Below are 13,774 nucleotides of genomic sequence, written 5' to 3' on the forward strand. Positions count from 1 at the left end.
CTTTTTCTAAATATAAAAAATTAAAAATAACTGGAGAAACCAATAATTTTTCGGTATTCTCTTTACCGGACGATATTCACCAGTATATTCGATAGTGCCAGTGCTATAATTTCCTGAAAATTTTTAAACCAACTTTCTTCAAGCGTTTAAAGCAATAAAGATTTACTCAAAATCATGGTGGTTTAGTAATAAAGAAGGACGATTTCTTTAAAATAATTAATATTTGAAGATGTGTTTGGTTGAATCTCTCGTCTTGACTATATAAAAAAATCGCAACAATTTTACAAAGATATCTGACCAATTCGGGGAACAAGAATAATTTCAAGGGATGTGATATCACAACGAAACAAAAATACACCAGATAAACCTTATTAAATTGAAATAAACCGGTTTTACATTACGGTCTTCCATAGACATGACTAATATGGATCTCTTTATTGCAGTTTTAATTTATGAAATTATTATTGCCCCGAGAGCTGTTTTGAGGATACTTTTTTGGGTGTATCTAGGGATCCTCTTTTGGGAAAGCATAATTAAAAATAATCTTATCCTAATCTTAACGATGTTTCTTCTCCAGGAGAGAAAGGTTTTGCCTTTTTGATCTAATTTATATTTTACACATATCACAACACTGTTTTGTCTCTTTGCGTTCCTACGTGCGAGGTTTTCTTATCTGGGAATGCATAAAGAATACATTCGCCCGAATATTCCTACACGTTTCGTTTTGGTTCGTGGAGACTTTTATTGAGGGAAGAGTGGAAAGGGTTATTTCCCTGCTGCTTGCTTTGCCTAATTAGGCCTGACTCAGGTTTAGGATTCCACACATCCCACACTGGAAGGGACAATCGTCGGCTTCGTGTAGTTCAAAGTGTGTCGTCAGGTCGCGTTCTTCCTCGAAGGATTCGCTACAGATGACACACTTGAAAGGGCCCAAATCGGATCCGTGCACAGTTTCCTGGTGTTTCAAAAAGGTGCTTTCTTTCTCAAACTCCAAGCCACAAATATTGCACATTAACGGATTGGGACTGTGTTGGGACTTTTTGTGGAATGTTAGATGGCTTAGTTTTAGGAAAGTTTTGCCACAAACGGTGCAGCGATGTTCCGGCTCTTCCTGCTCCCGGTGGATGTGCAGCATGTGCCTTTGGTATGAGTTCTTGTAAGCAAACGTCCGGCCACATTTATCGCAGGAGAACTTTTTGTCTTTGGTGTGAGTCATTAGATGGTCCTCGTAGTGCGATTTGAATCGGAAAGTTTTGAAGCACGTGCCACATTTGAAGGCATGGTTCCCACTATGAAGTTGGAGGTGGGCTTTCAAATTGCAGGATTGTGTAAACGATTTCCCACATACATCACAGATAAAGGGACGAAGCCCTTCGTGCACTTTCTCATGCTTTTTGAAGGCAAACTTGGACTTGAAATCTTTGTTGCAAACTTCACACTGGTATTCCTTTTGATCCTTGTGTAGTTCTTTGTGGACCGTTAGCGCACTCCCTTGGACAAAAGTCTTGCCGCAGATGTCGCACCGGAAAGGCCGCTCGCCCGTGTGGATCCTCGAGTGTTGCCTAAGATTGGAACGGAGTTTGAACGTTTTGCCGCAGATGTCACATCGGTTCGCGTTCTGACCCGGATGTCGTTTGCCAAGATGTTCTCGGAGCAATTTTTTCTTCTCGAATCTTTCCTCGCACATTTCGCATTGATATGATTTATTGCTGGCGGGTTTCCGCTTTTTCTTACTCTTGATAAGAGCAGAATTAATGTCCCCCGACCGACAATTTTGGACGCCTTTGCAGTTGACGCTGTTGGTGTTGTTATTTGTATCCTGTTCGTCCACGGAATAATCACTGAGACCTATTCCTTCATCGATGCTAGAAGATGCCGAGGAGGAAACGGAGGAGGACAACGAATCTTCGATTATGGTATCCGGATTGACTTTGGATACGCGATCCAGTTGAGGGTAGAATGATTCTAGCGAGTCGTAGTGGAACTGGCAGGACTCGTAACTTTCTGATCGACCTTCGTCGCTTGCAGGAGATTGTGGGCATGTTGATGGAATCTGTTAGAAAAAGAAAAGATTAAATTGATATTAAAAATCTACTATAAAAAGAGTGATGAATAGTCCAAAAGTCAGAAGATTGAATTAAAATTTGTAAGCTAATCGTGACATTCAATTTCAAAACTGAGAGTTTACGTCAATTAAAGAAAGTCGCATTCAATCTCACCTCTTCCCGAGCAATCCAGCTTTGCGACAGCAGCATATCCGCGTGACCATTTCTGCCGGGAGCAATTTTCATCACTTTATTTTCCTCCCCCAGCATGGCAGAATGTTGCTCCGAATGTGTCAGCAGCCGGCCATCACCGGACGAGGGCTCGCTTTCCTTTCTCCGGTCAGCCTCTCCCTGGCCCTCCGCCCGGAGAATGTCGCTAACAATTTCCACGGTGGCCGCATAATCGAGCGTACTGAACTGACCGAACGAGCCAGCAGAAGCAGCAGGTGCGTACTCAACTGAACTGGACGACGCTGTCGAGTATGGCACGTAAACGAGGTACAGCCTGTGTGAGGGATGAAGGGAAAAGAAAAAGGAAAAAAATGAGCTAAAAATGAAATATGACACACATATGAAATGACCATCAGAAACCATTTAAGGATATAAGTTTAATAACATTTCGAACTGAATCGCCGGTCTTGGGGTAGCGATAGATTTAGGCGGTTGAGGAAGGATAAAAGTGTTTCCCTTGATAAGTTTTTTTGGCCAATAACAGAAAGCTTCGTCGAAATGAAAGTACCTAGTTGTATAATTTTGTCATCTATTTTCAGGATAGCAATATTGTGTTACTTGAAGCCTTCGGGGAATCCCTAAAACCCATTAGGCACGCCTTGACAGCCAATATTTTCGTTGGAAGGAATTATACACCGATGGAAAGTGAACATTTTGCAACCTCAAATTGAAATAAATCAAGAAGAACGGTTTCCCATTGGTTATTGACATGTAAGATTTTTAGGAATTTCAGCAAATTTTGATACATACAACTTAAACTTTCATAGGCGTAAAATGCCTCAAAATACTTTAAAAATTACAAAACCGTAAGTTTGAATAAGTAATATGTAGGGGAGAATGAGGATACTTGATTCCTGGGGATATTTGATTCCTTAGCTGTATCTCGAAACTGGAATGTCTTACGAAGATCAAATGTTCTAGAAAAATGTGCCAAAATGAGCAAAATAACAATGCTTGCAGTTTAAAATTTTTTAACAAAATAATTCTTCGCGTAATTGAACTTTGTTTGAAAAATTTCACAAAGTGTAACTTGAAGATCTTTTTGCATCACTTTAAAATGTTCCTTACATGGAAAAATTATGAAAAAAATATTTGTTCCAACATATCAATCGTTCGAGCGTGATATAAACTTCATAATGCCATATTTTCAAAGCAATAGAAAACTCTCAACTTTTTTTAGAAAAAAGTTTTCTGAAATGTTGATTATGGGTACAATTGATCCCTAGAGTTAAAATCGTCATATTCTTCTTCTGAATTGATCGTTATCATTGCTGATTACGACATTACTAATATTTATCAAAAAATTTATATTTATCAAATAATTTTTTGAAGAAAAGGGCTAAAATAATCATTTTTTTTCTTAATTATAAAAATAGCGCCTTTAAGTATGCAATGTTATTAGCGGAGACGAAGTTATAGAATTTTCTTCTTCTGTCAGCTATAAATTGTGAAATGAGAACAAACATGACCACAATAGTCAATTAACATTCTATCTTGGGGTTTTGTTTGATTTTTATACAAGGATTAGGGCTTCCTGAGTAAAAGATCAAGTCTCCTTCAATAGGGGATCAAGTCTCCCCTAACTTCATAAAAATCGCATTTTTTTTACTCCCACGAAAATGCTTCTTGATCATCAACGGGTTCAAGTATCGTTCTAATTTTTGGAGTATAGAAACTTGAAGTTACAAGCTATCAGAAAATGTCAAAGACGGCGAGTTACTAAATTTTTCCAAAAAGATATGGTGAAAATAAGTAAAGGGGATCAAGTATCCCCACTCTCCCCTAACTATAGATCTAATTTTAAAAAAAATTGACGAAAGTACATTTATTCGTTTTTCGGAAAACCGGTCGTTGTTCAGAAAATCGACTAAGTCCATGAAAGTCGATTATTAGCCATAATGTATTTTCGAGATAACACCAGATCTCGACATTTCATACATTTTTCAGTACAATAAATAAAAAGCGCACTTCACAAATGTTGAATGTCTATTGATTTTTGATATAAAATCAAAAAATGCTATTTCTGCGAGTAATCTTACAGATAATATTGAGCACTCGATTTTCAAAAAAAAGATCCACTTTCCTTCATTGCAAATTGATTCGCCATAATTTGCATGTGAAAAACGCTGTTCCTCCCTTTGATGCGACAGACGTTCATCTGCGTGAAGAAAAAAAAATAATCCCCGAAACCTTAGGGGACCTGTTCTGCATTCTAAATTGCACCTCTGGAACACAAATTTTCTCCAGCAACAGCACCAGGAGAAAGCAGATGGAATATTTATGGGTACATCTTTTTCAAATAAAACAAGCTGAAATTTATTCGTACGGCACATTGAGTGACTCCTTTTTTTGTTTCGCGGGTTTTATATTTACGATTCTGGCAGCGGAGGTGGCAACTAAAGTGCGCAGAACAAGATGATTACAGTGTTTATAATAATTGGCTGAGTTGTGTATTTTGCAGGTTTCCTTCTGTTTTTTTGTGCGTTCTTGCTGCTTAGCATGATCAAAATGTCGCGAGGGAGCAATTTTTTCGAGTAGCAAAACTTGATTATTTATGAACGTTTTAGCATGAAGGGGTTTACTGAGAGTTTCAGAAAAAGCGGAAACGGTTTGGTGCGACTGAGCTAGCAGACTCACTAGATTCATCAAAAGAGGAGGTATGTATGGAAATAATGCAAAATCAAAATTTTTTTTATTGAATCGATGATGTTTTCTGTTTGATTTAAAATAATAATTAAAAAAATATCATTAAAATAAAACTAATGAAACATTCATTTTATGCTTACAGTTCACAAATGAATATTCTTATTCCGCCTTTTTCCTTGTAAGCAGTTAAATTTTATAGCTTTCGTCTGATCTAATTTGCATTTGCCCAGTGAAGCTAAAAAAATTCAAATTCCTCCCCGTAACACTTGCCATTTCACTAATTAACAAAAGGTCTAAAGTCAACCCTCAAAAATAGAATGCGTTTTAGTCCAGGCTAAATTAAAGGGCCATCGTGTCGAATGACGATGAGAGAAAAAAATCCTTAATGCTCTAATAAGACGACAGGCTCTGTAGTACCAAAAAACGACAAATTATTGGATTTAACCCCTCCCAGCGAATAGCAAATAAAATCGCACCCTTTTTTTTCTCCGACGATCCACAAATGGGACGCTCCAAGATGCTGAGCAAAAAAAAAATTAAGATGAAAAATTCCTCCATAATTCAACGGGAAGCCAGGCTAGGCGCTCACACACTGCCTGGAATGTGCAATATCGACAGCAGTAAATTATGTATCATTCTTGGTTCTGGTCCTCGTAATCACACCCTCCAACAACGTGGCAGACGGAGGGAAGGGTAGCGAAAAAGGACGATACAGGACTATTCGCCGATTTCGATGGGCCCAGCTGATAGACCATAAATCATCGGCCACAGATAGGGGGGAAGCGAACGAGAAACTTTGCGTCGAAGGAATCTGACAAGGGGGTTACAAATTTTGGGATGTTAATTATGATGGCTGACATAAGGTTAATTTGTACCAACAAATCGATTGATGTTTTATAGAAGTTATATGAGAAGAATTGATATAGCTAAGGGGTGAGCAAGTTTAGAAAAAAAACAAATTTTAAATTGAATCTCGTCCTTTTGAGAATGGTATTTGTACAGTCCCACCATCGAGATAAATTCATTCAGTAGATTTGATGTTTCGCTATTTGTTTTCGTTCGTTCAGATAAAACGTACCAAGTTGGAAATATTCAAAATAAGAAATACCATTCAAATAATGTTAAATAGATAATTAATCTAAGAACATCGTCTAGAAACATCAAAATTCCCAGTGCTGCATACATTTAGGGGTAAAAAATACCACACAGAATTCTTGGCTGGAATCATATAAATCGATGTTTGGATGGATGTAATTTTGAAATTAACAAACGCGTACAGTCATATTCCAGCATACGAAAACGAGATTTAAAAGGTGGATCTTGATTTTCGTTTTGATGTATTTGAGTGCAGACTGGTAACTGACTAATAAAAATATTTTTACACCAACAGTGTTGGTATAGGACGATGAAAGCAGTGTGAAGTTTGTAGGTGATATCATTGAGCCAATCCATCATAGTGGGTAAAGTTTTTTACGGGATCGACAAATGTAGAAATTTGTACATCTACTAGGGTAACGGACTTATTTTGGACCAGAGGACCAATTTTAGACAACCTTGTCGAGCTCTCTTATAAATCAAATAATCATAAAATTTTTTAGCAATTATTGTTGAAGCCTGGGCACTTAATGTAGTGCACTTATTTTTTTCATTATTAGTTGCTTTATAAGAGAGCTGGAAGAGGTGGTCCAAACTAGGTCCCCTGGTCCAAAATAAGTCGTTACCCTACTCAATTTTTTAAAATTTTCTATGAGAATCAAAAACTTTAAAAAACTATCTCACGATGTGAGAAACTAAGCTATCATCATTTTGTTTTCATTAAATGATAACTTTATTACATTATATTAAAATAAAAATGTAATAAGTGTTGTGGTATACAAATGTTGAATCATACCTTGCTGTTGCAGATGTTGATAAACATTTTATATTCTATATTTATGGATCAATTTTAAGTGTTGAAAACAAGAGACTTTTTATCCATTTTACGAAACATTCTTGAATTGAAAAATACTAGCCAAGGAATTTGCTTAATTTTTCCCGATATAACCAAAAATAAATCTCGAAAACAACTTGTAATTTTAAAACCTGCACAGGGCCTGTCCCAAAAAATTTAGTCAATAGGATCGAAATGATTCGTGAAAAACAATTTGATACATTGTTGGTCCGAATTTTAAAAGGCAGCTAAATTTGACATGAAAACATTTTTTTTTAAAGATTTCATGTGTTGAAAAAGTTTTGCCGCCTATGCTTGAAATCGCACAGTGCTGTAAATTCGATGGTCAAAAGTCTTACCTAACAAAATGAAATTCAATAAAATATTTGTTTCAATGTTCAATTATTGAAAGAACGCCACGAAAAACGTATAGTGAAATTTTTGGCTCAATTTTGATTTTTTAACCCTTAAAACCCATGTCTCATAAATTCCAAATTTTGAAGATTTGCATTCTGAAATTAATCGTTATAAAAGGACCGTTGTATTTGCTTTCATAAACGAATATGTTTGTTACTGATAATGAACACTTAGAAAATATCTGAATAGAACAGTTTTCTTTTCAAGGGTACATGGAATTCACCAGAATTTTGCCCATGTATGCTTTATCTTAGTTAAAAATATTTCAAAATTCAAATCACAAAGCTTCATACTTATAACTTTTTTAATGAGATTAATTGCACAACAAATGCACAACCATATCAGAAAATCATATTTTATTCAAAATCTTTTTTAAAAATAATTCTGATTGGTTCAAGAAGAAAAAATATCCTGATCTCGGTTTTCGTTTTACCATCGTGGTCCTTTTTCGAAAAATTTTCATCTCTGGGTTGTAAAAATGACCCTCCGTAAATTGCTCATTGCTAATTGCTTGTTAGCGCAAAAAATGCAATTCAGCATGCATGGTGGGTGCTCAGGATGAAATTCCCTAACATTTGAATATAAAACGGTACATGACGTTTCGTGACGCAAAATTGTCAAATGTGAAATTGACTAGATTCATGCCGATTCTCGGAGAAATTTGTTTGTGTTCACGACTTATTTTTGTAATAATAATAAAATAAATCGAATTCAAGGCCAAAGTGACGAGATAGGCCAAGTGATTTCGCCAGTATTCAGTTGTTTGCATACGTTAAGGCGTTATACTGTGTGTTAAATACACAGGTCTTTAAAATTTACTTATATTCTAGGTGCCAAGTGTTTAGAGCTAATTTCATAAATGGGGATAAGAGGGATTAAAAACATTCGGTAATTTTTTTTCGTTAAAAGCGTATTGTATAAGCAATAATTATATTAAAGTATGAAAATTTATTATTTTTCTAGCCAGCGAGTAATTTTTACCTCTGAGAAAATATTGTTTGACAAAAAAGCTTATATTTACAACTAATTTTATTGGGCTTTCTACTTTAACAAAGTTTAATTTTGCCGGGTATATCTTAAAACTTAACACTTAACCATCTAGGTTATTTGTTTATTTGTTTATTAGAATAAAATCAACGGATCATATGTAGATCCTAATGATAACTTAATAGTAGATAATAACAATACAAGATAAAAAATTAACACAGGTCTATACAGTTCTTGAAACAGTTAAAATTTTTGTCCGGAACACGTTCCTCGAAACATCGAAGTCGAAATGCTCAGAAAAGCGGTTGAACGTTTTCAATATGCCGATAAATGCGCTGTTCGCTCCGTAGTTGTTGAGACGAATAGGTACATAGAGCTGCAAAAGCTGGTTTCTCAATCCTCGGGGACGCACGCTGAGAGGAATGGCCTCCAGCAAAACAGGACAGTCGACTCTGGACGTTAAGAGATCAGCAACAACTAGAGCGCGCGTAGCGTTTCTGCGAGCTTGAAGCGTATCTAGGTTTATGAGGCGGCAGCGATTCTCGTAACTTGGTAAACGGAATGGGTCATGCCAGTTCAGATGACGTAGGGCATACCGCATGAAACGACGCTGAATGGCCTCGATTCGTTCAGCCCCATTCTGGTAGAAAGGGCACCAAACAGCTGAAGCATACTCGAGGATGGAACGAACTATACAGCAGTAAAGACTCTTGAGGCAGTACACGTCTTTGAAGTCTTTGGCCATGCGAAATAAGAATCCGAGGTTTCTGGATGCTTTGTCGACGATGTAGTTTGTGTGAGTCTTAAACTCCAGCCGTTGATCGAGAATAACGCCCAGATCGTTGATGTGGTCCACCCGAGAAATGATTCCGTCTCCGAGAGCGTACTGCGCATAAAGAGGGTGTCTCTTACGAGAGAATGATACGATCGAGCATTTACTGCGATTCAGGGGCAGGCAGTTCAGGTCACACCATTGAGCAAACACAATGAACTGCTGCTGCAGGAAATTGATGTCCTGTTGCATGCATATGCAAGTTTTTTGCAGTCAAGGAGCGAGAGTACGTCATTAAAATATATCACGAAAATTAGTGGTCCTAAATGACTTCCTTGAGGCACGCCGGAGCAGGCAAGAAAATGATTTGAAAAGGAGTCACTAATACGAACGGATAACTTTCGACCTGTTAAGTAACTATGGAACCAGTGCAAAAGGGATCCACAGAAACCCAGACGTTCCAGCTTTGCGATAGCGATATCGTGGTTCACCTTGTCGAATGCAGCAGAAAGGTCAGTATATATGGCATCAGTTTGGGTTTTCATAGCAAAGCTGTCTTGCACAAAAGATGTGAAGGTGAGTAAGTTGGTAGTCGTGGATCGTTTAGGCATGAACCCGTGTTGATCATTGGAAAGTTGGTGCTTGAAGAACGAATTAATGGGATCCAGGATAACCAATTCAAACAATTTGGCCATCGCGCATAGAGCTGAAATTCCGCGGTAGTTGTTAACGTCTCTCTTGTCACCCTTCTTGTGAACAGGAAACATGTAGGCTTCCTTCCATAGTGAGGGAAAGATTCCAACATCCAGCGATGATTGGAAAATATGCCAAATAGGAAACAGCAAAAGTGGCATAAAACGCTTCAAAAAAGTAGCAGGTATACCATCCGGGCCCAAAGATGTAGAGTTTTTCAGCTTAACTGTCGCTTTCGATATGGATGCATCGTCGATTGTGATACCGTTAAACGAAGAAGGTGTAGGCAATATATTTCTCACAGCTCTAGCCAGTTGCTCAGGAGAAATGGATCCAGTTGTAAAAATGCTGGAGAACTTCTCGGCAAATAGATCACAAATTTCGGGATCAGAGTTCCCTGTGTCGCTGTTCAGGAACATGTGAGACGGAAGCCCTGATTCTCTCCGCTGATTTTTCACGTGCTGCCAAAAAGATTTCGGGCTGCTCTTGAAATTCTGTTGTAACCGATTAATATAATTCTGGTAGCTACGCTTGATGGCTTTCTTATAGGCAGAATTCAATTTGCGATATGTGTCCTTAGTGTAGAGGGACTTGTGTTTGTTGTAGTTGCGTAGTGCGCGCTGCTTAGCCGTCTTAAGTCTGCGAAGACTTCCAGTAACCCAGGGGGTCCGTAGATTGGTAGCCGTGCTACGTTTCGGCACATGGCGATCGATGATATAGTTCAGGATGTTCGCAAACGTCTCAGCAGCGGCATTGGGATTAGAAAAATCGAGCTCAGCCTCCCAATCAATTGATTGCAGGACGAGGGATATGGCTTCGAAGTCAACGTTCTTAAAATCGTGATAGAAAGACGCAGTTTTTTCCTCTGAGCCAAGTATTTTAGTGATATCGAGTGAAATCACTAAGGCTGGATGATGCGGGACAGTTTTAACCAGAGGAGCAGGAGCAGATTCGATCGTCGGATTCTTGATCCCTTCGTTCACGAAGCAGAGATCAAGCATACGGCCGTTTTCATTTTCAATTTTGTTGATCTGTCGTAGAGTCGCGGTGCTCAAGGAGTCAAGGAAGATATTAGAGGATGCTGAGAATGAAGAACGAGCAGGATCCGGAAATAAAAAGCCGCTTGGGGAGGAGCACCATTTCAAACCGGGTAGATTGAAGTCGCCGATGATGAGTATGTCGTCTGCCGGAGAGCAAATCGAGCTTATTTTAGAGAGGCAGATGAATAACCAGATGAATACTTGCCTGAAGATGCAGGCTGGAGAACCTCGTCGCCACAATCGAACTCAGGGCTGGGACGACTGATGACGCTGGCCGGAAGCTGCGCGACTGAGTCGAGGGGCTCTGAGGTCTCCCAAGTGCCTTGTTCGTTGCGTCCCAGTGTAGAAACCCAACAAGTAGTGTCTCAGGGTGTCGACTCATATCTGGTAATAAAATTCCCTGATTTTCCCTGATTTTCCAGTCGTTTTTCCAGAAAATTCCAGTTTTGAAAAACAACCTGAGGAAGCAACTTAAAGTTATAAAAAATATATTTCCCCCGAAAATAAATGAACGGAAAGCTTTGAGTCTAGAATACTAATTTATTACGATAATTTTAATGGAAGTATTATTTGTGATATTAAACATTTTAAGATAAGTCAGCCAGTTTGGATCCACTTGTAGAAATTCTTATGATTTCAGCATTAACAATTTTCTCTTGCAAGCTATCAGCCTTTTTCTGTGCGTCTTCCAAAATTTGCTCCGTTTCACCTCAAGCGATTTTGCTTCCGCTTCTCGATGACGCTTCATCAGCTTTGTTTGATCTGATTCAAGAGCTTCCTTTTTGCGGCGATCTTTGTCTTCCAAATACAGAGCATGTGAATTTCGAACTCTCTGAATAAGTTTGTTGGAAATTTGGACTGATTTTATCCCTCCAGCATCATAGATTTGTCGTCCACCACTGATTCTTCAAGCATATTTTCGTAGAGACATTCGGAATTTACTAAAAAACCACGTTCAACATTCGCGTTGCCATGTGAAAGACAGCAGATCATTTTGACGATGTTGAAGAATTCTGGACACTTGGCATTTGCTAGCACTCCACTTCAAAAATGATCCAGCCTTTCTTTGCTACGGTCATAATTATCAAATTTATCGCCTATGGCATTCACTCCGGAATACTGCCGTACTGCTAAATCTGCCGAGGATCCACTAACGCGTCCAGTATCTGTCAATATAGTTAAAGTCTTCTCAAATCGTTTTTTGGCCAATTTGGTATAGCTGCTGATAACTGCCGGATCAAGGCAAGAGGCGGCCTTGGTCAGAGGATAAATTAATGGCGATCGCTTCATTAACTTAAGTACAATTGCCATCAGCATTCCTTTGCATTCGATACGAAAATTCAGAACTTACTTTTCGCTGAGCTTAAGATATTTTTTACTAGCATTCTTAGCGTCATATCCGAGAACAATGTCTTTCGATGGTAGATGATTTTTTTTATTTCATTCCCTGCATACACTGTAACCTAAATTAAACAAATTCAAGGTTAAATCTTATAGGCAAAATCTAATATTGTGACAAGTTCCCTAACTGCGTAAAATCGTTTTGAATGTTTAGGTAAGGCCAAACTTGTTTTAATGTCAAACATGTTGAAAATCAGATGTTTTGGAAGGAAAAAAAAACAATCTCACCTCGGTCTACGGTATTACAGAAAAAATAAAAATATATGTTAAACGAACCTGGTTAATATTCTTCAGCTGCTCAACCTTCATCTTTCCATTATCCCTCGAACCATTTGACTCAACGAATTGTACAGAAAAGGTACTATCGGGCTGTCCGACTGAAATTCTTGTAAGTGGTAAGAAAGCCAATTTGACCAGAAGAAGCGGATCCTTGAGGCATGCAACAACGTCTCGATATGAATCGGATGACGGCTCTATCTTGTCATTTTGAACACCTTCAACAAACTTTTTCATGTGTAGAGTGATTACTATTGCTCGCTGAGCAACGCTCACGTTCTCTAACCAACAGTGAGCGCAAAACTTTAACGGAAACACGGTACTTTTAGAATACTGTGTATATAGTGCGCGGCATGTGCAGAATTTATTTTGTACTTATTTTTCATTCAGCTGTACGGCATGTAGGTAGGTACATCCTTCATCAGGTTGTAGCTTCCTCTCAGATATTTGAGAATATCCCAGCCAGTAGCGCGAATACCATCTTTGAATGCGCCATGTAAAATTTGTAATCCGCAACTTCCGCAACAAACGATTTTTCGTAGTCTTGTTTAGAGATTCATCAAAGCCAACGACGATATTGTTTATGTTCTGCAGGGTATCGTCGAGTTCCGTTCTAAAATAAGGAGCAATTCCAAAAAGCAGCGTATAGCTGATTTTGTCCCGATCAAGTTGAATCTTGTCCGCAATTTGGCTATCAGTGAACATCATCTTGAATACGGCAGTGTCTTTTTCTGCGGCGCGCAGCGATTTATGACTTACGACTGTCTCCAGGCACCAACAAATCTCAGCTTTTGTAGTATCTATCGGTTTTCAGCATAAATTTATCGATAATCCTCGAGGAAGAAGAAACATTGCTGGTAGAAGGAAGCGAATAAGGATGAACGGCAGATGGCGATTTCTCAGCAATGAGAAGAATTTCCGTATTATTTCCAACGCTATTAGAAGCACCGGGCTCCACAGTTCCTGGTTCTGCGGTTTTTGTGAAAGGTATTTCATCATACTGCCGGATACAGTTCGCAAAAAATCAAAGGGCTAACGATACATGAGCAACGTACAGTGAAGTAAATTTTTAAGCAGATAATAAACTATAACGTTTCAATTTCTTCAAATAAAATCGGGATCATTATTTTTTCCCTGATTGGTAGAAAAATTCCCTGATATTCCCTGATTTTCCCTGATGCAAATTGAATTCCCTGATTTTCCCTGATTTTCCAGGTTTTTCCAGGTAGTCGACACCCTGTGTCTGATCCACTCAGAACCGGTGAAGCGTCGCAATACAATCTCAAGAGAGCTGAGGTCTCATCGTCGTTATCAGCTGAAGTGGGAGCCAGATGAT

The 13,774-nt window shown here is 38.4% G+C and overlaps 1 protein-coding gene across 1 annotated transcript in view; it reads right to left on the bottom strand.

The window, feature by feature from the left end:
- Positions 1-408: 408 nt before the first annotated feature.
- Positions 409-13,774, bottom strand: part of LOC129748848 (zinc finger imprinted 3-like) — an 81,482-nt gene continuing 68,116 nt past the window's right edge. The window contains exons 2-3 of the mRNA XM_055743614.1: positions 2,220-2,550; positions 409-2,053 (exon numbers count right to left, since the gene is read on the bottom strand). Coding sequence (XP_055599589.1) covers positions 794-2,053; positions 2,220-2,550 — 1,591 coding nt within the window. The 3' untranslated portion in view covers positions 409-793. The remainder of the gene's footprint in view (positions 2,054-2,219; positions 2,551-13,774) is intronic.

Source organism: Uranotaenia lowii, chromosome 2 (assembly GCF_029784155.1).
Source record: "Uranotaenia lowii strain MFRU-FL chromosome 2, ASM2978415v1, whole genome shotgun sequence".
NCBI classification, from domain to species: domain Eukaryota; kingdom Metazoa; phylum Arthropoda; class Insecta; order Diptera; family Culicidae; genus Uranotaenia; species Uranotaenia lowii.